The sequence below is a fragment of the Euprymna scolopes genome, chromosome 45, assembly GCF_053919585.1.
Source record: "Euprymna scolopes isolate OS-2025 chromosome 45, ASM5391958v1, whole genome shotgun sequence".
Lineage (NCBI taxonomy): Eukaryota > Metazoa > Mollusca > Cephalopoda > Sepiida > Sepiolidae > Euprymna > Euprymna scolopes.
Window position 1 is genome coordinate 39,093,253 of NC_136526.1, and position 26,198 is coordinate 39,119,450.

Sequence of the window (26,198 nt, forward strand, 5' to 3'; positions counted from 1 at the left end):
TTTATACTGAATGCCTGCGCACGTATATCTTTATCTTGAATTTAATGCAACGTTCAACTTCAGAAAAGTTTACGATGGGCAGTTACTCTAAAAAAGCCATGAAGATTAAGAGTTTACTGTGGGCAACTTCCCCGCACAACTTCAAAGACAAAAACCCGTTGATGGGCAGCTGCTCTATACAAGTCTCATACTCTATAACAATACAGGAAAAGAGAAAAAATCCTTCTCGTGTTAAGAAAACAATTATCTGTCAGAATGCTAAAAGACTCAACACTTCTACGGAGCAATTCCAGTTTCTGATTGGTTGCTCGCGGGACATGGCGCCATTTGATTTGTCAGCTTCCAATTACCAGCCTCTATGAGTAGAACCTTCCAACTTTCGGTGATCATACCCTATTATATAAAAAATATTGCAATATTTCCTGCATGCATACGCCCATATCTGAACCTTATACCTTAAAATCTGAAAAGTATGCAAATAAAGAAACGGGATTCGTTACAATGGTTATAAAGAAGACGAGTTTTTGCTGCGTGTAGGTTATACAAGGAATCAGAGATTCGATTTAAGTCGATAACTTATCATTTATTTAAATACTTTTCCACTTTGCCTTATTCACAGAAAGAACCTGAGTTTACACGGAAAGCTACTAATAACGAAAAGAGGTGAGTAAAAATAATCTGATTTGAATTGATCCGATGGTTACTTAGATTCTCATTTTTTTCTATACAGGAATCACCACTTATCAAGGCCCGGAGGCCACTCGTGGATAATGGTTAATGGGTATACATTAGTCAATATGATTATAGTGTAGTCAACATAAGTAGTGGAAATTTTGTGAATTGGATTACTTAGGTGGACAGCTTATCAAGAACTTATTTACGTTTGACTTGAAGACAGTGAGATTGTAGCCAGCTGGAAAGCAGGCAATCGGAAAAGAGTTCCACAAGCGTGCAGTTCTAAGAAAGAAGCTTTGTTCATGAAATCTACATTAAGGTTTAGGCACAGATAAAGAATGTTTGCTCTGGAACTAAACGTCTTCCTGTCAGTGTGAATGTTATTACAGTTGGATGTGTTTTATATAATTATCTATACAAAACGTTTTTCAAGTTCGACTTTTAAGAAGACGAATGAACATCGGAGGTGTGACGTCACACGATACTTTTATCTTCCCCCCCCCCCAAAAAAAAATAAACAATGGCTCAGTGTGGCAGAAGTTTAGTTTCATCTAGGAGACAACCAGTTCTCAGAAAAGAAACGTTGTATTAGAAAAAAGAACTTTATATTCATACTAGCGAGGAATACCCGGCGTTGCATGGGTGGAGAATATTGGCACTTGGACGAAGCTATGTCATGAATAGCTTTCACGTGGTTAAAATAAAAAAAAGGATAGAGAGAGGGGTGGGTAGTTAGTTTTCGACGCTAACAATTAGACCAAAGAGGATAGTGAATTCAAAGAGGATAATGGCACAAGGATAAAAAAATATAGATAGAGAGAAGTGGGATCGAACTCGAAAACATGAGGTAATTAGTCTTCATGATTACCATTAGGCCATTAGTAATTAACTTAAGAATCACAGGAGTCGCTACGCATGCGCAGAAATGAACATTACTTTTAAACCTGGGGGGCAGTTAAGCTTCCAACTTTCTGTCGTGGTATTTATTTGCTTCCCCCACGAAAGCAAATGAGACACAAGGTCTTTTTTAATGTGGGGAAAATCAGCTCCCCCCAAAAGGGGGCACTCTGGCAGTATCCCAAAAAATAGTAATTGTCTCAGTATAATTACTGACATAAACTAACGCTGTTATTTAAGACAGTATTGAAAATGACTCCATTTACTAAAATATTTCTAGCCGGAATGTGTATTTTCAAAAATAAAAGAATAATCGTTTGCTTTCTAAAGAATATAGTCGAATGATACAAAAAGTAAAATAGACAAGTCAGAATCAAATATCGATTTTACAAACTCAATCCTTGACACAAACTTGTTCACTTGTATATAAGATGAGGAAATATACACAGGAGAATAGGGGTTTTGTACTTTCATTCGCTCACGAAAGACAAAGGATACCCCCTGTAGGGGCAGGTGCACATGTAATTATGAGGCAAGAGTTGCACAATCCCAACCACGCCTGGCCTGAATCGGCACTGTTTGAGTTCAGTGACACGGAGAAGTCAAGGACGACTGGAAACAATGCCGAGATAGTCACCCATTTAGTACTGACTACGTTCAACGTTGCTTAACTTCGGTGATCCAGCGGGAACCTGTGTGTGACCGTGATTATGACGTATGCTGTGTTGATTATTCTGTTTTTTTTTATTATTTTGTTTTGCACTTTTCGCATTTTCTATTCCTGTTAATTTACAAGTTTTATTGTTTTTTTTTAATTCTTTGCTCATAGATGACACACCAGGTAGTTTTTGCAATCATACATACACAACAATCGATGCAGCCATGGAAAGTAAGTTTTTTTTAGCGTTTTATATTACTTTTTGGTGACGGGAGACCCCGTATTTGGGGATGTCTTTACGATAGGAGATTGAATGTTTCTTATATATGGCATATAGAGTAGTCCATGTATATTACATCGATCGGCGAACATCTAAAAATACTTGGAAAATCTTATTCATATCTGTCAACAGAGGATATTTTCCCCTATATAACTATTAAGAAATTACAATAATATTAAAAATGTGTAATTATTATAGAATATAAGAAATGGTCTTTTTGGCGAGATTCCGGAAATTTCTAAAATATGGAATATTAAAATATAGCATTTGGAGCCTCTTCGTGAACGTCGCTACTTGGCTCGACGTCGCTGTCTTCCTCTGATGACACCACTACCGGCCGCACATCAAGGATGTGTCGAGGGATTCCGTCGATGGATACATTGTTCGGGGACTGGACACTTGTCACAATGCCCCTCCCCCAGCGTGTGGTACAGTGAGCATCAGGCGGTTTGATCCACACTTCCTCTCCCACTCGCACAGTCGTTTGCTTCTTGCCTTCCTCCGCGGGTACCTGCGCAGTTCGGGGATGCCGCCATTCGTACTTGAAGACTGCCCTCTACAGCACTGACTCCACTTTTTGCCCTTACTTTGGAGCCATATTATACCAGAAGACAGCTTCTGGTGGCGAAATCTGGCCCCTTTCAGCTGTAGCCTTAATGGTCCTGTGATGCCGCTCCACAATTCCGTTTCCGCCTGGTCTATATGCAGCCCTGAAATAGCGCTGCACTCCCCACTTATCCAACACATTCCCCATGGTAGCTGAGCGAAAGGCAGTTCCATTGTCCATTAGCACTTCCGTCACTGGACCCCTCTCCAAAAACACCTCTTCTAAGACCTTTGCAATTTCACCTGCATTTTCCGCCTTGATTTCCCTCCAAATGGCTACTCTTCCTGGTCCACAGTCGACCATTGACAGATACGGCCTCTGTCGATAGTGCGTTACGTCTATCGCCAACCTGCTCCAGTTCTCTGCCAACTGAACCTCACCAGCTTCGTGTCTACTCGGCGCAGGGTCGATTGATTGACACCGGCTGCATCTCTCAACCACTGTCCTAACGGCCTCCTTTGTGATTCTGGGGTCCACTTTCCTGGCCAAGAACAAGGTTCTATCCACTCCAAAATGGTGGATGTCATGCAAATCCTTCAGAGTGTCTTCATTCAAACAACATATTGCAACAGCCGCCTCATTCGGCGCCTTTAGCCAGGTCTTCCGCACCCTCGTCATCACATCTGCTCTGTTCTTCGCTGAAGGAACGATAGTGACCCTAAGTTGAAGATCAAATTCCCTAATCAGCTCCCTTAACATCATCAATCGACGCTTTACTAGCATCTCGGCAGCGCCTTTCGTCTTCACCCTCCTTTCTCCTGTAGCTTCGGACTGGATCCAAGAGAACACAGTGGCTGAGTCGGTCCTCACCTCAACATTCTGTAGCCCCCATTTCAAGGCTAAGTTGATGGCCTACATAACCGCATCCAGTTCCGCCACATTTATGTGAGCCACGTCGTCCTTCTTCCACAACCAAGCAGCATCTTCTGCAGTAACACCACCTATCTCCAAGGTGACCCCCACTGCTATACAGCTTGCATCACACCACACAACACCTTCTGCACTGTTGGGTACATGCCAAACACCTCTCACTGGATCCTCCCTCTTCACCTCTTCAATAATCTCTCTAAATGTCCACAGTCTCTTTATCAACTCCATCCTCCCACTTCGCTCCACTAGCTCGCCTTTTGATATAACTACATGTAGTCCGTAGTCATCTTGCAATAGGGTAATGGCCCACCAGTCTTCCACATATTGAGAAGAGTTCTCGCCTGCTTAATTTTTCCGAAACCTCCGGGATCTCATTTCCCCTCCGGAAGACGAACCGTCCTATCTGGTCCTTTCTTAGTTGGAGCCCTAATACAGCTCCTCCCTCCAACGATTCCGGGCGTTTTGCAATTAGCCCAAAGCTGTTGAGGTGGTTTACTACGTCTTCCGCAGTTGCTACCGTCTCATCCACCAAAATATCAATGTAGGAACTGGTGGCTCTTCTGACTGCGTCCTCCTTGCTTAGCACCGTTTTGAGGATCGCTGCCATGATTTTTGGTGCAGAATTCAGGTCAACACCCAACCTAGTCAGGCAGTACGTTCGGCCCTTGTATCTGACCAGCTGGTATTTCCAGAATTCCTGTGAAATGTGGATCTGTAGGTATGCAGATTTTAAATCCCCAATCGTCGCAGCCTTCTGAATCTGCCTCCACTCTCGCATGGTCTCTCTGCACACGTCCATCACATCGCCTCCCGTGTGACACGCAACGTGTACGTTCAGCTCCCTGAAGTCCAGTACTGGCCGAACTTTGTGTTTTGTGGGCTGAACAACCGCCATTAACGACAGCACACCTTCCACCTTCTCCGTCCATGGTCTTAAAATCCCCTCTGAGATCCATCGGTCCACCTCCTTCTCAAATTCAACTCTTGTGCCTCCTCGCAACGTATGCTCGTAGCATTCCACTCTGTTGTTCAGTATGGGAGGTTCTCCCTTCCATGCCCACTTGACTGTCCATTTCTCACCATCAAAGTGTGCAGAGAAATCTTGGTCCTCTATCGTTCAACTTTTGTCTCACCCGGCCGTTCCTGTGACACCTTTTTCGAATTAGTGTATACTTGTTAGGATTAGCGCCATGCAGCGCTAATCCTAACAAGTATACACTAATTTACCAAGCTCATAATCCATACAGCTGTCTCCCGTTTTGTTTGTGACGCTGCAAACAGCAGGACTGAAGTGCCGTCTCCAGGTCGTAAACATGGGCAATTTTTATCAAGCTCCTAAGCTTCGCAGACTTCGGGATTCTACTCTAAACTTAACTGATGTAGTCCAAAAAGAGAGCTGAGTAATATATTTGATCGTATCTTGGCTGAAAATGGCTGTCAGAAAGAAGCGATTGTGATATACAATCGCATTAGGGGCTCTATTACGGATGTACATCTCTAACTTGTTCTCCTTTCAGGGATACCCACTATGCAACGGGGTTCATACTTCAATAGTTAAATTTTATGTTGACATTGATTTTTTAAGCTCCTCTGCTTTAGTCGGTGATCTGTGTTGAATAGATTTATATGCCTAGTTGTGCCGTGTAAACCAGCTTTTCATAATGCATTGCCCGTTAGATTGAGCGGCTTCCATAAATATGGAGCTGCGTGTTCTCATATAAGAGATTTAGTTGATGGACAAGGACCTTCAATGTCGTTCATCCTACTGTGTAGAATACAGCTTGGTGAGACTTGAAAGGTACTAATTGTATCCAGAGAAGCAAATATGTCCACAAAAAAACATAGATATGGAAGTTGTGGCAGACACGTTCAGATTTGAATTATTTTTGTCTTTCAGTTTACGGTAAGGTAATTTTATTTGTGGACAAAGGCCATGTTATTGACGAGCGAGATGGATTCATGACGTATGTCGAAACTCGCTTCCCCAGCGGTCCTCAATGGGTACACGCCGCAGTATATTCAGAAAAGACTCAAAAAGCATATCTATTTAAGCGTAAGTATATTTCGAAATTACACTTGATCGTACTGATATTGATTTTGGAAAATCTATCTATATAATAATAAAAGTGAAATTGTCTGTGTGTGTGTGTGTTTCCCTTACCAAACTACTCGATATTTGACATAAGGGGTGTTGAGATTCGAGAAAATCTTTTGAATCGGTTTTCGGCCAGAAATCTGGCTGTACAGGGATCAAAATTCAACGACTCACACAATTGTTTGGGGCTAAACACTTAAAATTTTAGATGTAGATTCCTTAATTCGATTTGAGCCCAAAACAATAAATGCTAAGGGATAAAAATTGGGGTCAAATTTTAATATATTTTACCTCTGCGATCTCTACCAAATGACTCAGCCAATTTTTGCTCTAAACATTGGAAATTTTACATAAAGGGTATTCAGACATAAGGCAAGCTGTTTAATCGGTTTTTGTTTGAGAATTTGGCTGCCAAGGGGTTAACGCTCAAAAGACTTTTTTACTTTTGCAGTCTCTAGCAAACTCTGAACTGCTAGTATATATATATATATATATATATATATATATATATATATATATATATATATATATATATATATATTATATACTAGCAGTTCAGCCCGGCTTTGATCGAGCCCTATGCACTGTTCATAATTTTATGTGCATATATATATTGGACAATGTCAAAATATTGTTAATTCACTGCCTGCATAGCAGCAGGCGTATAGCGCAACTGTTTGGAAACACCGACTGTCGTTTGGGCGATCGGGTTTCGATCCTGGCTTGAGGTAGCTGCATGTCTAGTCGCACTGATGCGCTGTGAAACAGCGAAACAGTACTGTATGAGGATAACTATAATGCTCCCTATCTTAGGTTGAGCATTTGGGAAGTGATATACAAATTACCATTAGCGTATGAAGCGATGCTTTTTGTGTAAACAAATTGAGCTTAGGTATTTATACAATGTCAAAACATTGTTAATTCACTGCCCGCATAGTAGCAGCAACAGCAGCCGTATAGCGCAACTGTTAGAAGTACCGACTGTCGTTTGGGCGATCGGGTTTCGATACTGGCTTGAGGTAGCTGCATGTCTAGCCGCACTGATGAGCTGTGAAACAGCGATATATATATATATATATATATATATATATATATATATATATATTAAAAGTTCATGTCTCATGTCGATGTAACCTACATTAAAAATTTCAAATGCTTAGACCCAAGATGGCGGGAGAAGTTTGGTAGTGTCTGCAAAGGACAATCTTCCAACTTTGACATCTTGGCAGCAAAATTTTCGCTAAAACACTGATAAAAATTGATGTCTGAATATCCTTTATGTAAAGTTTCAAATGTTTAGATCCTATATTGGCTGAATAGTTTGCTAGAGATCGCAAAGGGCAAATCTTTTGAACTTGCAGCCAAAAGCCTATTAGAACGCTTGCCCTATGTAAATTTCAAATGTTTAGACCTAAAATTCGCTGAGTAAGTTTGTAGAGACCGCACAGGTCAATTTTTTAAAACTTTGACCCGACTTTTGTCCTCTTAACATTTATTGTTTCAGGCTCAAATCAAATTATAACGTTTGATCCCTGTCCAAGTAATCTATATCTAAAATCTCAAGTGTTTAGACACAAAATTGGCGGAGGAGGAGTTTGGTAGTGTTTTTAAAGGTCAAATCTTTGAACTTTGACTTCTTGACAGCTAAATTTTTAGCCAAACACCGATTAAAAAGATTATCCCAAATCTCAATACTCCTTCTGTCAAATGTCGAGTCTGTAGATCGAAAATTGACAGAGTTATTCGTTAGGGAAATGTACACACACAGACAAACAATTTCACTAAATATGGGTTACTGTCTCGTCTCTTTGTCCACAGAGTCTACATTTGCTGTTTTCTTGTGTTTTGTCGATCCTCGATTTGAGCTGATTAGTTTTTATCGAGTTATTTTGTGCTGGAGTTATTAGGGATTCAGTTTCTTGGCTTATGTGTCCTTTTCGCATCCATGTCCAAGTGTTTTCGTTATTTTCATGTTTTGTCATCCTTTTATGAGTCTTCCCTGTAGTTGTTTCTCTTCCCATTTTTCTTTTATTGTCTTATCCTTTATCTCTGTTTTCTGTTTTATTGATTTATTCTGTGTCTCTTGTTGCCATGATTATTCTTTCAATGTTTTGAATTATATATTTTTCTGCTTCTTTTTTTTGTCATTCGTACAGTCTTCTATACAAACCAGTCCCCTTCCGCCGTCTTTCCCTTTTACGTAGAGTCGGTCAATATCGTCCTTCGGGTTTAGTGCGTTGTGCATGGTCATGAGTTTCCTAGTCTTCTGATCAAGTTGTTTCAGTTCTGCTTTAGTCCACCCTATGAACGGTCCAGAGTGATACTACCCATGTATTTTAGCCTTTTGTTAGGTTTCTGTTATATAAGTTGGTTTCAAGAAGATATTCATTAATGTCTCTAGTTCATTTTCGGTCCTCGCAAAAAAGTTTCAGATCGTCCATGTACATCAGGAAGTTCAGATTTTCCTCCGTGTTAGAAAACTTGTATCCGACTTGGCAATTTTTCAATATATTGTCCAGGGGCATCATGGCTATGATGAACAATAATTGTGATAGCGAATCTCCTTGGAAGATGCCTCTTTGTATGTTGATTTCTGTTATGTGTTGTCCATCAGCTGTCAGTTCCAGTCTCCATGTTCTCATCGCTTTTTCAATCATGTTGATGATCCTGCTTGGTATTTTATACATTTTTAAGCATTCGGTTATCCATGCTTGGGGGGGATCCTGTCACACGCCTTTATTATTGTTATTATTATTATTATCATTATTATTAATATTATAATCATCATTAATTATTATTATTATTATTATTATTATTACTATTCAGATGACATGATATATACATTCGAGCTCATTCCTAGGACGGAATTCCAACTACTAACGTTTTCTTTAAATTTGAAGGAGGCTGCGCACGACCCTGAATGTGCGCTCCAGTACTTTGATTATGACACTATATATCTCATGAAGGTTGGTTAAATTTTGCATACTTATAAATCCCTCTCATATATATATATATATATGTAACTCTTCGTTCGTTCGCAATTATAGTCTAAAAAACCACTGAACGAATGGCTTCCACGTTTTGGTATAATATGTTTACTATATCCATGTGTGTTTTTATATATTTCTTTTTAATTATAACATTACACTTAATTTTTCTATGGTTTTCTTTGTACCGATAGGCCATTTCTTTATTTAAGGACAATTAATTTTGACCGCTTCCTGTCACGTGACCAGTGTTTCCAATCTAGCGGTTTTCCTTCTAGATCTGGAGATTTCGTTTGCAATCTAGCGGAGAATTCTAGAAAATCTGGAGATATTTCGCACCCACACAACCGCAATTTTAGATTAAAAAATAAAGAAAAGCGCTTGAAAATACTTTAAAACATAAAATAAACTCATTCATGTAAGTAAAAAAAAGTAGCATTTATTGCCTTTCGTAACATTTATTGATTATTTGTTTTGTTTTTCACCTTTTTTTTTTCGGCTAACTATTCTTAAATCTCGCTATAAAATCGTACATTTTAGGTGGGGGGGGGCATTCCAACCTCCGAAGTTCAGTTTAAAATATGATCTAAGCAACCCCGCTTAATTTAGAAGTATTTAATAATTTTATAATTTACATAAAAATTAATTTTATTATATCATAATTAGGATCATTTAATTCTTTCTAACTCAACAATAAACAACAACATATGCAAATAATTAATAAAATATCTATCAATATTCAAATTTTATTTTTAGCTGCAATATTTTAAGTCTACAAAATTCTTATTTTTTACTTTACTAGAATATCTTGTTCTTTACTTTTCCAGGTTGAATTTCTTGTCCTTTACTTTTCCAGGTTTAATAAAATCTTAAGAATATTACTTTTCATGCGCGCATTTTTCCATATAATATAAAACTTTGGTGAGTAAATTAATTATGTACTTTTTAATAGACACTTTAAAATGGGAGGGCGTGAATTAAAAAAAAACGTTTGTCTAAAATATTATATTCGGTTTATTGGAAATAGCATAAAATTTCACATTGACCCTGAAAATATCGTAAAAATAGAATCAATAGAAAAATTTTGATAGATTTTTAAAGTTTAAAAATATTGAGTTCGTAAAATTCATTACTGTTTTAAAAAATATATATATATTTCTATTACTTTTAAAACAACCTTAATAGTTTATTTTGGAAGTATAAGAAAATAAACAACCCACTTTTAAAAGAGAAATTACAATTTTTTTATATTTTATTCGTAGTTTCATGATAGGGGTGTCAAAAATTCTGATACATCTGCTAGATTGGAGTGTTTATTCGTTGTAAACGTACCGGACAACCTATAAATGTCGACATATCCAATATGAATAGTAAGCTGGACTTATGTAAAAAATAACAAAAAGATATACCAAACTGACTTTTTCGTTAGAAATGGAATTATTTCCCTTTCGTTATTAACTCTCTCTTTTTTTTTTTAATTATTTTGTGTTTTATATACATAAAGTACACTTGCTGAATGTTACTGTTTTGATTATATTCGTTTGGGGGACATAATTAAAAAATTAAAAAAGAGTAAAACGGAGTGAAATTTAAGTTTCCGTTCCATTTTTACAACAACCGTAAAACAGCGCATACTCAGCAAGTTTTATCGTAATTTATAAGCATAATGTTGAAACACTAAATCAACATTTTATTTATTTTTTTGCATAATTAATGATGGAAGTATTTTTCTGTTTATTATCTGAACATCTGTTAAAAAAATAATTTGTACATTCTCATGAAAAAAAAGAATCAAACTTTTCTCTACATTCACATAACTATTTACAGTGTTCATGTAAAGCATTCATCTGTTCTCTTTATAATAAAAATTCCGTTTCCGAAGAGAAACGTTTACTGCAAATTTTCTTTAAAAAAAAGTGCAAGTTTTCCTGAAAAAAAAAACCTTTCACCTAACAATTTATGGTAAAAAATTAATCTTTTGAGGGAAAAAATAACAACTTTTATTGGTTAAAAAAATTGCAAAAAATAATAAAAGTAAATAAACGAACAAAATGGAATTTTTCTTTAGGAATGTGTTCCATTTTAACAAACGGAGCCACAGCAACGCGTGGCCGGGTACAGCTAGTATATATATATATATATATATATATATATATATATATATATATATGTGTGTGTGTGTGTGTGTGTGTAGGGTGTCCACAAAGTCTGGCTACATTATGTAGCCAGACTTTGTGGAAGCATCCTGTAGATTATGTAGGCAGACTTTGTGGACACCTATATATATATATATATATATATATATATATATATATATATATATATATATATATATATATATATATATATATAATGCTCCCTATCTTATGTTGAGCATTTGGGAAATGATATACAAATTACCATTAACATATGAAGTGATACTCTTTGCGTAAACAAATTGAGCTTAGGTACTTTGGACAATGTCAAAACATTGTTAATTTACTGGCCGTATAGGGCAACAGTTAGAAGCTCCGACTGTCGTTTGGGCGATCGTTTTCTATTCTGGCTTGAGGTTGTTGTTGTTGTTGTTGTTGTTTGTCTAGCCGCACTAATGAGCTGTGAAACAGCGAAACAGTACTCTATGTGGATGACTATATATATACATATATATCTATATATATAAAAATGTAAAGTTGGTTCGTTCTAAACAAATAAAACCATGTTTATACGTTACCAATTTATTTGAAATTTTCAGACAACCAATTTTTAGAGTCGAGGTATGTTTTTATGTTATTAAAATAAATTTACCTAATTAAAATTAAAATATTAAATAAAATAAATATATTTATTTAATCGTTTCTGCGAATCTGTTCTGTTGATAAAACTGAACTTCCGGTTCGATTCATTTCACAGCCACGAATTGACGAAAGGTTTCATTTTCTGTTAACTCGATAAGTAAAAAAAAAAACAAAAGAAAAACATATTTTATTTGTTTATCTTCCAAATTTTTTAATTTACACATCTTTTCTTTATTATATAAGGCCAAAAAAAAAGTTTGTTGCTTGCTTTTGAGTTTTTTTTTGTTTTTCTATATAAGATTACTCATGCAGAGAGTGATCCGTGCTGAAATAATGTTATTATTTAAAAAGTCATTCTTAACATGGGGAGGTAACGATGTTTTGTACCTATTCTGTACTTTAACCTTACAATTGAATAAATAAAAAAAACATATCGTAAAACGTTATTTAAACGTGGAAATATGATTTAAAAAATAGCGCGGATCGCTCTCTGCATTAGCACCATTTTTATTTGTTGTTGTTTCACGAATTTTCGGCCAACTATTCCTCTGGCCTTCATGAAAAGAAGTCCTTTTATAAATGTTCAGTAACTTTTTCCTTTTATTATTCTTAAAGAGTAAAACTTTTCTTATTCATGAAAGGAGTTAAGCCTACGTAAATAAATAAATGTTTGTACACGTGACAAATTATCAATAAATGGTTTAGTTACTTTTTTAAAAAAATGTTTGTAAAAGTGCGAAAGGCGACGTTGTTGTATACTCCCATGCTTAATTTCTATACTTATAGGTTTTTGGAATTTTTTTTCACTGGATTATTATTGATTGGACACTAATTAAACAGATTATTAAAAAAATGTAAAAAAGAAATCATTATTTCGACATTTGAAAGTGGTGCTCACTTTTTAGTTACAACGTTCTGATAAATCAGTCACCCATTTTGTAAGCAATAAAAACGCAGTATATCAAAACCATAGAAAGTAAAAATAATGAGTCTCTACCGCATTTGTAAGTCAGAAATATATTTGTTTCTCAAAGAAAAAAAAATAGAGAGAACAGGACTTTTTTTATTGTTTTCATGAAAATAAAGTTTCGAGATTTTTAATTATTTTTTTTTTACTTATTTAGTCAGTTTGTGTTTTTTTTTAATTGTTTTTGTGAAAGGTGAGTTTTTTTTCAAAACTTTTTTGTTTCTTTTTAATTTTTTTAAAGTATTATAAATTTCACTAACATGCTGGAGAAATGTTTAATAATTTGGTATTTTTTTAGATTAGGTCCACCTCCACAATTTTCCTTTCAATGACGACATTTATAGGTTTCCGAGTATGCTGAACACGCAAATTGCATTGAAATTTTGCGGAAATAAATAGTTGTATTATGCATTGTATTCTTCGGCGGCCATCTTTTTACGTGCACACGCGCCATAAACAAATACACACACGTAAAAAAGATGGCCGCCAAAGATTACAATGCATAATACAACTTTTTATATCTTGATAACTACTTATTTCTGCAAAATTCCGATGCGATTTTCGTATTCAGCATAGTCGAAAACCATTTCAAGTCGTCATTTAAAAGAAAATTGAGGAGGTGGACCTAATCTAAAAATTTACCAATAATTTTTAATCCCGTACGCCTCCCGATACATTGCTTCGTCAACATGCGACCATTTTATATCTCCCGAAGACACTTCCGTATTTAGAAAAAAAATAAATAAATAAATAAAAAGTGACCGATTTACCAGAACGTGGTAACTAAAAAGTGAGTATCCCTTTCAAATGTTGAAATGATTTTTTTTTTCAATTTTTTTTCATAATCTGGTTAGTGTTCAATCAATAATAATCCAGTGAAAAAATTTCAAAAAACCTATCAGTATAGAAACTCCACCACGTAAGTAAATAAATAAAAAATGTTACGTGCACATGCGTTAGCCTTGACTAGGGGGGTACTAAGGGAACGACCATTAAATAATTCTGCGGGTCGCCATGGAACTCAACGCCCAAGGAGTATCAAAATAGTTTTCATGATATAAAGAAATTTTTTTTTCCGAAAAGTGGGTGATCACTTTTCCATCTAAATTTAATTTAAAATGAGCACCCACTTTCTGGCCACCTGAGGAAGGGGCATTTATTTTCGTGTTTATTGGCTTAAAGGTTTTTTTGACAAGTCAGTTTGGTACGCGAATGCATATTTAAGTTTTCGTTTATGCTCACGCATAGCATAAACAAAGGCTACGTCTGTGAAATGGAAAATAGTCCCAGAGTTCAGGGGTTAATACCATGCAAAAGAAATCAAACAAAAAAACTTTTTAGCCAATAAACACACAGAAAGAAAAAAAAATAGCATCCATTTTTTTCTATCGAATTCATTTGCTGTTTTTATTGAAAACTATTTTCCCCCGGATTTTTTATATAATTTTCTATTAAGGGCTGTGCGTCTCACGTTCGTAAATAACAAATTTTTTTTTTTGTAGATTTTGGTGTGCTAAAAACGAATCTGCAAACCGTTTCCGTCACAAAAAATAGTTTTTATGATATGAAGAAATTACTTTTTCGAAAAAGTGGCGATCACTTTTCCATGTAAATTTAACTTAAAATGAGCACCCACTTTCTAGCCACCTGAGAGAGGGGGGATTTTTTCCCATGTTTATTGGCTAAACAGCTTTCATTTATGCTTACGCATAGCGTAAACGAAGGCTACGGCTGTTAAATGCAAAATAGTCCCAGAGTTCAGGGGTTATTACCATGCAAAATCAATCAAACAAAAAACTTTTTAGCCAAGAAACAGAAAAATGCCCCTCTCTCAGGTGGCCAGAAAGTGGGTGCTCATTCTAAGTTAAATTTACATTGAAAAGTGATCACCCACTTTTCGAAAAAGTAATTCCATGAATGTCATGAAAACTTTTTTTTGCTACGTAAACGGTTTGCAGATTCGTTTTTAGCACACCGAAATCTACAATAAAATATTTCGTTATATATGAACGTGAAACGGGCCTTAAAATAAAATAATACCGGATTTTTTTGAGCAGATTTGCCGTTTAGTTGTACAAATATCCTCAAACCAGGTAATCACTAAAAGGGATTTTTAAAAGTCGTCACCTGTATCGAGCAAAAGTTTAAACCCACCGATTATATGCCAGCCTACATCATGGTAACATATATTGAGTGAGTTCCTAACAGTATTTTTAGTTTAAACTCATTTTCCCAAAATTTCCCCAAACTTAACGTGTTCGATACAGTCTGCCGCCATTTGTATTTTTCAGATATATCGATAAACATTGAATGTTTTCGAACCGATTATACATTACATAAAAACACTAAAATCTTATCCAGTTAGGTAGAACACTTACTTTTCTTGCCTTTGATAACATTTATTTGTTATATATTTATTTTTTGACAACTTCTTTGTATCTGTGTTTAGTAATATAAACCCTTTTCATTTAATGTAACGTTTAGTCGGCTCGAAAAACAGTGTTTATTGGTGTATTTGAAAGCTACAAATGGTGGTGGACACTGTTGATTACTTTAAGTTAGAGAAAGTGAGTTAAAACTAAAAAAACTATACAAAATACTGTCAGAAACCTACCGATTATGCCAGCCTATGTCATGGTAACATATGTTCGGTGAGTTTCAGGCACTGTTTTGTATAGTTTTTAGTTTTCAACTTACTTTCCCAAACTTAACGTATTCAAAAGAATCCGCGACCATTTCTGTTTTTGGAGCCAATTAAACATTTTACATTACATAAAAACACTAAACAATTATCCAATTAGGTAGAAACGTAAATTACCTTACCTTTGCTTTCATTTATTTGTTTTTGGACGACTTTTTTGAATCTGTGTATAGTACCCCCCTCCCCCCACCATCAACCAAATATTAATTACTAACTCACATTTTTTAAAACAACAACAAAAAAAAGCATTTAGCGTTTCAACATTTTTGCTACGTTCGGCTTCATCCACTGATTGTTGGTCAAGTCCAAAACATGAATGATTGACAGAAACTCTCGAGGATCCAGATCAAATTCTGCAAGAGTACCATTTTTTTTCAGTTTCGCCTTTTTCACTTTTTGCAGTGGATTGCTGTACTAATATAAGAAACATGCATTTTCTCTTTTATTAAATTTTTCCATTACACCAAATTGAGCCACTGCAACGCGTGGCAGGGTACAGCTAGTATACATATATATATACACACACACATATATATATATATAGGGAATGATATACAAACTGCCATTAGCATATTAAGCGATACTCTTTTGTGTTAATTCACTACCTGCATCGCAGCAGCTGTATAGCGTAATGGTAAGAAGCATTGACTGTCGTTCGGGTGGTTGAGTTCTGGCTTGAGTTAGTTGCTTGTCGAAACAGTACTGTATGTGGATGACTCTCTCTCTCTCTCTCTCTCTCTCTCTCTCTATATATATATATATATATATATATATATACACTGGCACATGTTTCGTCATCTACGACTCATCAGAGTGGCTGAATTTAGCAAGATTTGAAATCGGGACCCCATGATAAGAAGCTTTACCCTCTACCACCCGGCTACTACTAAATGTATCGAGTATGGAATAATATATCTAAATATCACCCAGAAAACAAATAAAAACATGTACATAAAAACGATACATTTTTTAGTCGTGCGAGTTAGCCGTGTGGTAGGGATTTAGGCGACAAAACACGTGTCAGTGGATAATTATATATATATACTAGCAATCGGTGCCCAGCGTTGCCCAGGTGTTTTGAAGTGTATGGTGAGGAAAAAGAAATGGTCAATTTTTTAAAACTTTGACCCCTATTATGACCTCTTAACATTTATTGTTTAGGGATCAAGTAAAGTTAATAAGTTAGATCCATGTCCAAGGAATCTATATATAAAATATCACGTGTTCAGACCTTATATTGTAGGAGGAGTTTGGTAGAGTTCTCAAAGGTCTAATTGTTGAATATTGACCACTTAATCGCTAAATTTCTGTCGAAAACCTATCACATCGATTTTCCCAAATCTCAGTACCCTGTACATCAAATTTCGAATCTGTAGGCTTAAAATTGACAGAGTTTTAGCGTAGGGAAATGCACACAGACACTATCACTTATACATATATATAAACATAGACATCATATATATAAGGATAATAGTACGCCATATATATAACAAAAGACCATTATTTACTGAAGTGAAAGGAAAACCCGGGGGAACTTTACCCAAAAATAAATCTATATTTTTTTGTGTGTATTGATAGTCTGGTACTTATACAGTTTAGTGACGACATTAAAAAATGGAAATATTGAAAAAAAATTTTATTGTACGTAACTGTTATAGACTGAAGTTCTCCGAAAAAAAATTTCACTTCATTTGATCAAGTAGTTTTTTTTTACAGCGAAAAACAATGATTTATCACGGCAACGTCAACGTGGCCATTTTGGAAATGTTATTGCAGGCCCAGGAATTCCCCAAGGGCAGGTAACTGCCGTACATAGCAGAATACCTCCATTTTAGGCCAATCTAGCCCTTTTTCCCCCCACCAGAATGAGATTTATTTTTTTTTTGCGAAGACAGATGCCATTTTTGGGGTGGTTTATTTTTTTAATTTGTAACAGAAGTAAATAAACGAAGTTTTGAAGTTATGCATGCGTGTCCAACTGAGCATGTTTCGAAAATAATCTCGTATAAAAATTCTTCAATTCTTTGCATTCTTCAATTTCTTTGCATATTCAATAGTATTCTTATTCAAAAAAAAAAACGCAAAAAAATTGCAGATTTAAAAAAAAAAAAAACGTAAAAAAATTGCAGATTTGTTGTGCGCATCTCAATATGGCGAGAAAAAAAAAGGCTAGATTGCGAAATTTGGCCTAAAATGGAGGTATTCTGCTAGGTACATTTCCAAAATGGCCACGTTGACGTCGTCGTGATAAATAATTGTTTTTCGCTGTAAGAACAAAACTACTTGATCAAATGAAGTGAAATTTTTTTCCGGAGAACTTCAGTCTATAACAGTTACGTACAATAAAATTTTTTTTCAATATTTCCATTTTTTAATGCCGTCACTAAACTGTATAAGTATCGCTAGTCTTATCAACACCCCTTTTTTCTATTTATTTAAAAAGAAAATACAACTTTATACAAATTCCCTATTAGTTTTTTTTTTTCGGTTCTCTTATACGATGATCATCTTTACGTGTAATTATATTCATACAGATATTCTATATGATTTCTATTTGCGTAACATTTGCGTAGAAATGAAGAAAATCAAATTTACTGTGTATTTATCGTGTTGCCATAACAACGTGACGTAGCCAAGGACGGTAGTGGACGTGAGTGTGTGTGCGTGTGTGCGCGTGTTTTCGTGCTGTATTGTTTGTAGTAGTAGTAGTACTAATAATCTGTCCAGCGTTTGCTTTCCTGTTGTGTGAATGGCGGACGTTGAGTCGGAGGTTGGATTGTGATGTCTGTAAGTTTCGTATTTTTGTAATTTGTAAATGGCAAGTTAGAAAAAAATTAAACCCTTCCAAGATGGACAATAAATAAGACCAAAATATTTTATGGTAAATTTAAGAGCGTAAGAACTATACTTATTTAGGAGATGTGATTATTGGATTAACCAATCAGAAATCGTCTGTGGCACACACATCTCTGTTTTTATATATATATATATATATATATATATATATATATATATTTTACATTTTCGCCCCAAACAAGGCACATCGCCACTTTGATGTAAAGGTCTACTATCAGGACATAAGCTACAGGGGTACTATGCAGGGAGTTGGGCAGCAAGATGTCAGTTCGTGTTACACTTGAACTTCTGCATGTCAGTACAGTTGGGGAAGCAGGATCCCAGAACAGAATTCCAAATCTAGCGGTTCTGGGGAAGAAACTACTGGAGTAAACGGCTCTCTTACATCTAGGGATCTCTACTGTGAGGGTGTGATTTAGCTGCTTGTCGGGTCTGTCGGGGGTATTTATATCAAGGGGGCACAAGTGCTTGCAGTTCGGAGTATTTACCATTAAAGTACTTGTAGAACAGACAGAGGGATGCAACATTTCGTCTATGAGACAGAGGCTGGAGCTTAGATGACAGTTCAGGACCTATCAGGTTGGCGACTCTTTTGAACCTTGTCCAAGAGCAAGAGACTAGTAGCAGTCACTAGCCCAAATATGACAACAATACTCCATACATGGGCGAATGGTGGCCTTCTAAAGGTACAGGATACTTTCGGACGTTAGTAGCTTTCTAGCACGGTAGAGAGAGCCTAACTTCTTCGCAGTAGCCCTGGCAATACTCTCAATGTAATTGATAATTAATTCATGTTTCCTGTGAATGTTAGGCCGCGGAGTTTAAAAGATGTACTTTCAGATAAAGAGTCCTTGGCCATTGCTATTGATCCTAGAGAAGGTTTCTTGTAATTATTGAAGGAAACAAGTTTAGTCTTGGCAGCATTGAATGAGACCATCCATTTTTGTCCCCATTCCACTACAAATCAGAGGTCATCCTCTAGTGTTTCTACCATTTCTTTAGATATGTGTTCATTTGTTTCCTGTCGTGTCTGTTATAGAGCGTAGTGTCATCAGCATATATACCCATCTCACAAACAATTTTGTCAGGTAGCTCATTTATAAATATAAGGAATAATAGAGGTCCATGGATAGACCCCTGAGGCACTCCCGCATTTATATCATATTGTTTAGATGTACGACTGTCGAGGACAACCTGGATTTTTTTTCTTATCTAAGAAGGATTTAATTATGTTAAGTATTTTCCCAGTGATATCGTATGGTCTGATTTTCATGAAAAGACCTTCATGCCATACCCTGTCAAAAGCTTCGGATATATCTAGAGCTACCGCTCTACCCTCTCCTTTTTTGTACAGTGACTGGTATATAGGTTCGGAGATTATAGTTTGGATGTCTGCTGTGGAACGGGCTTGCCTCAATCCATGGTCTGTCAGAATGTTAGCATCTGTAAGGTGATGGACTAGAGCTTGGTTAATTATGGACGCAAATATTTTGGCAAAAAGTGGGAGGAGGCTAATGGGGTGATAATTTACTGGGTCAGTTCTTTCGTCAGAATTCTTGAAAACTGGTACCACAGAACAGTTTTCTAGCAGGCAGAAAAGCAAGATTCATTAAGGCATTTATTGTAAAGTTTGGAGAAAACTGGAGCTACTTCGGCGGAGCACTTTTTTAATAGCACAGTCGGGATGAGATCAGGTCAACATGCTTTTGAAGTGTGAAGATTTTTTATGATAGCATGCACCTGAGAAGCGATAATTTTCAGATCGTCTAGTGTGGCGTCTGTCCGCAAAGGAAAATCAGAGAGGGGATAACAGGGTCCAGTGTTGGAAGCAAACTGACTGGCAAGCATGTTAGCCTTTTCGATTGCTTAGCAAACAAGCTCATGATTGTTGGATAGCGGGGGAATAGTTGATCGCCCATTATTTACTACAGTGTTGTAGATTTTCCAGAAGTCACGGGTTCCTACTTTCTGTGCTTCGATGCGTTTTTGGTGGTTTCAGTAAATTCTCTCTTAGCTGTCGCTATTTCTTTCTTACAGTTACTTCTGGCTTCTATATATTTCTGTCTGTTTGAACTGACTTATGTCGGTTAAGTCTGCTGTACGCATGCTGCTATTGGGCAATGGCAGTTGGACAAGTCGAAGTAAACCATTGGGGAGATTGGGCTTGCTATAAAATTTTCACGCGGGAACATGTGCTTCAATTGCTGTTTTGAACTATTCATTAGTCGCATTGGCGCACTGTTCAACGGGAAGTGAAAAGATATCTCGCCATGGGGCGTCTCTGGTGATATTCCTCATAGCTTCCCACTCAGCCTTTTTATAATATCTCGTTGTTTTGAGCAGTGGCTCTTGAGTTTTGGTTCTAGAGTTTAGGGAAATTTCAACCATTATCCAAGCATGATCTGCGTTCCCAAGTCGGCTGTGGGCATGCGTTACACAATCATCGGGAACTGGTCAGAAACAGGTCTAGAAGTGAAGCTGTTATATAGTTATTATTAGACGAAGGTACCACTTGGTGTGCGTATGTTACCTGAGTTCTTATTATTAAAGATACGAGTCTTATTATAAGTGATGTTGTATCTTAGAGAGAGAGAGATGTTCTTGTAAGAGAGATTTATTAAGAGGGATGTTGAAAGACTCAGAGAGATTGTTCGTTTATAAATGTTCATTCCTTAGACGTGTAGAAGAAGAACGCTCTTAGAATGATGAGATAGTGTTCACTGTTCAGACATTGTGTAGACATGAGATGTCGAGACGTGTATGTAATGACATTTTATAACACAGACATATAATACAATTTTCACTTTACCTTTTTGTAAGAATGATAAGACAAGACGACGCTTTATAAAACATGGTTTATTTCGTCACGACCGGCCGTGGTTTTCGTCATCAAGAATTCAAAGCTTCACATTTTAGTTAGATTGTCTCGATTCCTAGACGGTCGAATTCCAAACTCCAGACTATCTCTGAGTTTCTCACTGACTGTCTTCTCTAACTAACTAACGCTCACTTCCTATATTGAGAAATCCATGCATGTCCGGCCAACGTGACTAAAATTCATGTGCCATCAACATGCGTGGACTTGCACGTTTCCTGAACATTCTGATTTTTCAATAACCTATTTTTTCTTTATTTTCACAAAAGAATTCAACCTACATATCTAATTTATTTAACCAATATTTTATTATCCACATTCTTTTAACAATTGAATAGTTTATTTATTATTTATTTCATTCGAATTAACAATTTACTGGACATTCCATTTAAAACTATTGTTCTTTAAAACTTATGTCCAGGGTTCGATTTCTGCTTTCTCTTATTTTCATTTTAACTAATCTCTCTATTTTTATACTTACATGAAAAGGGGACAGCCCTTATCATGTAACAAAGCGTGTTGTTCTTGCTGGTCTGGGAAATGGGTTGAAAACGTAACCATTTGTGATGGGGAATGAGATATAGAGAAGCTATATGTTGTGGTACCACCTGCGCTTGTGTAAGCAGAAAATCCAAGCCGATTACTGTGGGGGACATTGAAGTCACCAAATACATGCACTTGTGCGCTATTGTTGAGGGAAAGTGCAGTATCTATACTGTCAGGGATTTTGTTTATTAAGGTACAGTCCTGGATCAAGGGAGAGGGGTAGAGAAAATAAAAGTCACTAATGTTAAGTCTAAAGCAAATAAAGGCTTGATCGTCTGATTCTTATTTTGTTTCCCTAGTCAAGGGGAGAGTGTTACGAATATAGACTCCAAACCCGTGCATATGTCTGTCACAGTCCTTACGGCAGAGTGGGAGATATCCGAACATGTAAAAGTAACTAGAGAGGATAGAGGAGTGTAGGTTAGTCTCACTTAGTTCTAAGATATCCGGGGTGTTTGTTAGGGGAAATGCTTCAACGTCATCTAACTTAGTTCTAAGCCCACGGATGTTCGTAAATGCAAGGATCAAGGAGGAGGCAAATTGGTTTTGTTTGAGTTTTGGCCTGGTTTAAGCGTAATTTTTTTTATTGTACTGTCATTTTTTTAAAGTTTCAGTTTAGGTAAGAGGTGCTGAACAAGTTGTTATGCAGAATACCAGACATGCAACACGAATATACCATAAGTTGACCTTCCATCTACTAGGATTGTGGCCTCAAGAAAGCCCACCGGGGATGATTGCAGGGTCCCTTTCCATGCGCGACATGGCACTACAAACATCCCAATATTATGCAACTGTTGATGGAGCAGCCGCTCTAAGCGCTACCAAAGAGTTAAGAATCCTGTACTACCAGACGGGAACAGCAGCCAGAAACTGTCAATCCGGTACCCTCAACACATCATACGATGGTCAATCCAATCTACTTGCACTGGCATTACGGCATTCAAACACTCAAATGCTTAGTTTAGAGAGATGGGATGTGTCGGGAGTGGGGAATACGGCGTTCATTGCCCTAGTCAGGATTAAAGGAACAAGATCGACCCGTGAGAGTATGGAAGCTAGGCGATAGACAGTGCCTATCAACTCCTTAAGCAGATAAGAGAATTTTAGCTTTAATAACAGCGTTCCAAAGATTTTTTTTAATTTTTAAATTAACCGTTAAAACAAAAGCATGATCGCATTCTGAATTTTTGCTAGTGACGTTTTAAGAAATTGCGATATAAAAGAACAGCGAGTGGCGCCGGATGCTTTAATCAGTCGGTTTTGGCGTGTTTCCTTTATAATCTGACGACAACCAAAGACAATACTAGTGGTGGGACGATTAATCGGAATCGGAATCGTTAATCGTAAGAATCGTGTATTTTGGGAGGTATCGGAATCGGAATCGCATCGTTAAAAAATACCTTCATTTTCAGATTCCTTCATTACGATTCTTTTAGTCTGATGTTGAAAAAAAGAAAAAAAATGTCCTGATATTTCTAACCACAAGAGAGAAATGTAGCATGTTATAAAAAGAAACCAAAGAAATTCATTATTAACAGGGCAATGCTTAGTACCCCCTCCCTTACAAGATTCATTCATTCAGATCTATTGTAATCAAAACTACAAAAGAGTTAACCTGAAAAGAAGTATGCAGGGCTCTACATTGCGAGTAAAAATTTAAAAAAATACGCTTATCTTTTTGGCGACTGTTTTTTTTTTTACTAACAAATCTTCTAGTAGTGAATGAAAATGCTTTTTCAACTTATATTTTCTTAAAATAAAACGAGCAAAGTCAAATTATTTAAACAGTAAAAAGTTTAATAGAACAATATGCTTTTTTTTCTTTTTTTCAAATAAGGCTTTTGAAAGAAATATCTCTAAAATGAAATTGATCACGTTGTATTATTTCGCAAAATTTTGACAGTCGGCTTCTTTTGAAGTTTCAAAAAGAATATCATTGGAATAACATTAGAACTACACATGCTAAGTGGTGGTTTGCGGTTAAGGTCTTCAGAAAATGAAAAAACAAAAACAATTATTTTGCTATCTCTTAAATACAGCTTTATATTTAATTTAAGCTACTACTGGGTAAGTCAATTTTCAAATATTTTTTTTTTAATTTACATTCTATTAAAATATTCAGCTCATGAAGCAATTAGATATATTTTTTGGAACTTCTTTGCAGATTCCCCCCCAAAAAAAAATAAAATAAAATATGGCTGAATCCAAGTTGAGCGTTACAAATTTCAGAGAAATATTGGTTTTAATTTAGATTAAATAACATTTTTGGTATGATTTTACTTTAGGGCTCGTCTCACGTTCGTATAGAAAAATATATTTTTGAAAGTAGATTTAGGTGTGCTGAAAACGCCACTCCATTCTCGAGTAACTCTTTATAAAATACCTATTTCGAATTTTGTTTTTATCCCGAAAAAATAAAACTTATTCTAAAAAAGACATGGGGCTTATGTTTTTTGTACCCCCCCCCCAAAAAAAAACACCATGAACTTTATAAACAATCAAAAACACGTGTTAGATGCTTCCTTCGATATTTTAAAAATTATTGCCGGCCCCAATTTTGAATGCAATATTTGTTTATAACACACCCGAAATTATATGAAAATTAAGATTTTAAAGGCAAGTCGTGGTAGTGTATTATCGACATTTACAAAAAAAAAAAAAAAAAGAATTGCCTTTCCAAAATTATCCGCAATTTTTAAAAATTAATTTCCATCTAATTTTAAATTGTCTGTGAAAGATTACTACGCTTATGTCACTTTAATACGAGTGTGGGTGCACATATGGAATAGCCTTAGTGTGCACGCGAGCGTACCGTAACGAAAGCTGTAAAATGCCCGAAAATAGTCTGAGGGTTCAGAGGCTCATACCCACTAGCGTAGCTAGCGGGGGGGGGGGCGGTCAGCCTCGGGTGACAGCCATAGAGGGGTGACAATCCCCCCCCTCCAAAAAATTTTTTTTCAGCCAAGCTTAGGTGCGAAAATAGAATTTATTTATTATATATTATGGAATTTTTACGTTTTAATTTAAAATCTTTTTTTAGAATATTATAAACTCTTAAAAAAATTAGTCATTGCAAAACCTTTTGTCGATTTTTATTGAAAAATTTTGTACTTATGAAATCAGTTGATGACATTTCATTTTTTTTAACTGTGGAAAAATGAGAAAGAAACCATATATATATGGTGCTCGGTAAAAATGGCACAAGTGAATAACTAGGTAAAAATGGCACCAAAAGGTGCTACTGAAGCTATGGGGTCCCAAATTCTAACCTCATTTTGGGTTTTGTAAAAGTTCCTATTTTCTTGCCGTCAACGAGGGCAGAGTTAGACACAAGGTCGATTTTTAATATCCCCCCCCAAAAAAAGGGTCAGTTTTCATCGGAACAAAAGATTACAATTACCTCAGTTTAGAAGCATTGTTTGTCTAAAGGTTCTTATTTAATTGCACCCCCACTAGGGCAAAGTTAGACACAAGGTTGGTTTTAAATCTGGGGAATATCCAGCTCTCCAAAAAGGGGCATTTTCGATCGGAACAAAAAATTACAATTACCTCAGTTTAGAAGCATTGTTTATCTAAAGGTTCTTATTTAATTGCACCCCGCGAGGGCAAAGTTAGACACAAAGTTAGACACAATGTCGGTTTTTAATCTGCAAATTAGCAAAATTACCAACTAGTCACTCAGAGCAGTTTTATTAGTGAGGGTCGAAATCGCAGTGTCTTTTTTTTTGCCCAAGTCACCATCTAGGTGTCACCAATTTTTTTTAACCCTCCTTAACTTCAAAGAGTAAATACAATATATACAACTAAAAAAATTAATTGTTAAAAATGCTGATTCTATTCATGAAAAATTCTTTTAACTAGAAATTAAAACTTAGGTAAAGATAGCTGACTGACAGCAACAGGAGCACTGGTTAACTACTGAACCACGTGGAAAGGTGTGGGGGGGAGGAAAAAAGGAAATTAAATGATGATAATAAATTATGATAACCGTCTTTGAAAGGCACTAAACTCCTAAAATTTACTTCTTTAAAGTTTTAGGCGGCATTCCCCGGCGATTTTAAAGAACTCTCTCTCAAAAAAAAAAAAAAAAAAAAAATTAATTTTTAAGGTTTGGGAAAGATATATTTATTATAACCGAATTCCTGCATGAAGACTGGATCTACTTTATTGGACGTTAATTTGTGAGATAAGTAATTTTTCAATGTTTAATATGTTGTTAAAGTTTCAATTATCAATTAAATTTTTTTAATTGCGTTTTATTTTCAATTTATTTTTAAAAAAACAGGGTTTAAAATGTATTTTTCAAGGTAACAAGCTTCGAAAGAAGTCTAATTAAAAAAAATCACTTAATTTTTAATTTCGACAGCCCTGAGAATTTAATTATTAAAAAAATATTGAAATGTGACA

At 35.8% G+C, this 26,198-nt stretch overlaps 1 protein-coding gene across 7 annotated transcripts in view; it reads left to right on the plus strand.

The window, feature by feature from the left end:
- Positions 1–26,198, plus strand: part of LOC145269474 (uncharacterized) — a 57,646-nt gene that overhangs the window by 27,869 nt on the left and 3,579 nt on the right. For 4 of the 7 annotated variants that reach the window (XM_080125185.1, XM_080125184.1, XM_080125188.1 and 1 more), the window contains exons 3-6: positions 620–663; positions 2,402–2,461; positions 5,885–6,040; positions 8,909–9,048. In XM_080125185.1, the coding sequence (XP_079981311.1) occupies positions 620–663; positions 2,402–2,461; positions 5,885–6,040; positions 8,909–9,048 (400 nt within the window). Of the gene's footprint in view, positions 1–619; positions 664–2,401; positions 2,462–5,884; positions 6,041–8,908; positions 9,049–9,925; positions 9,991–26,198 lie in introns of all 7 variants that reach the window. The other 3 variants (XR_013865067.1, XM_080125189.1, XM_080125187.1) reach the window with 3 other exon arrangements.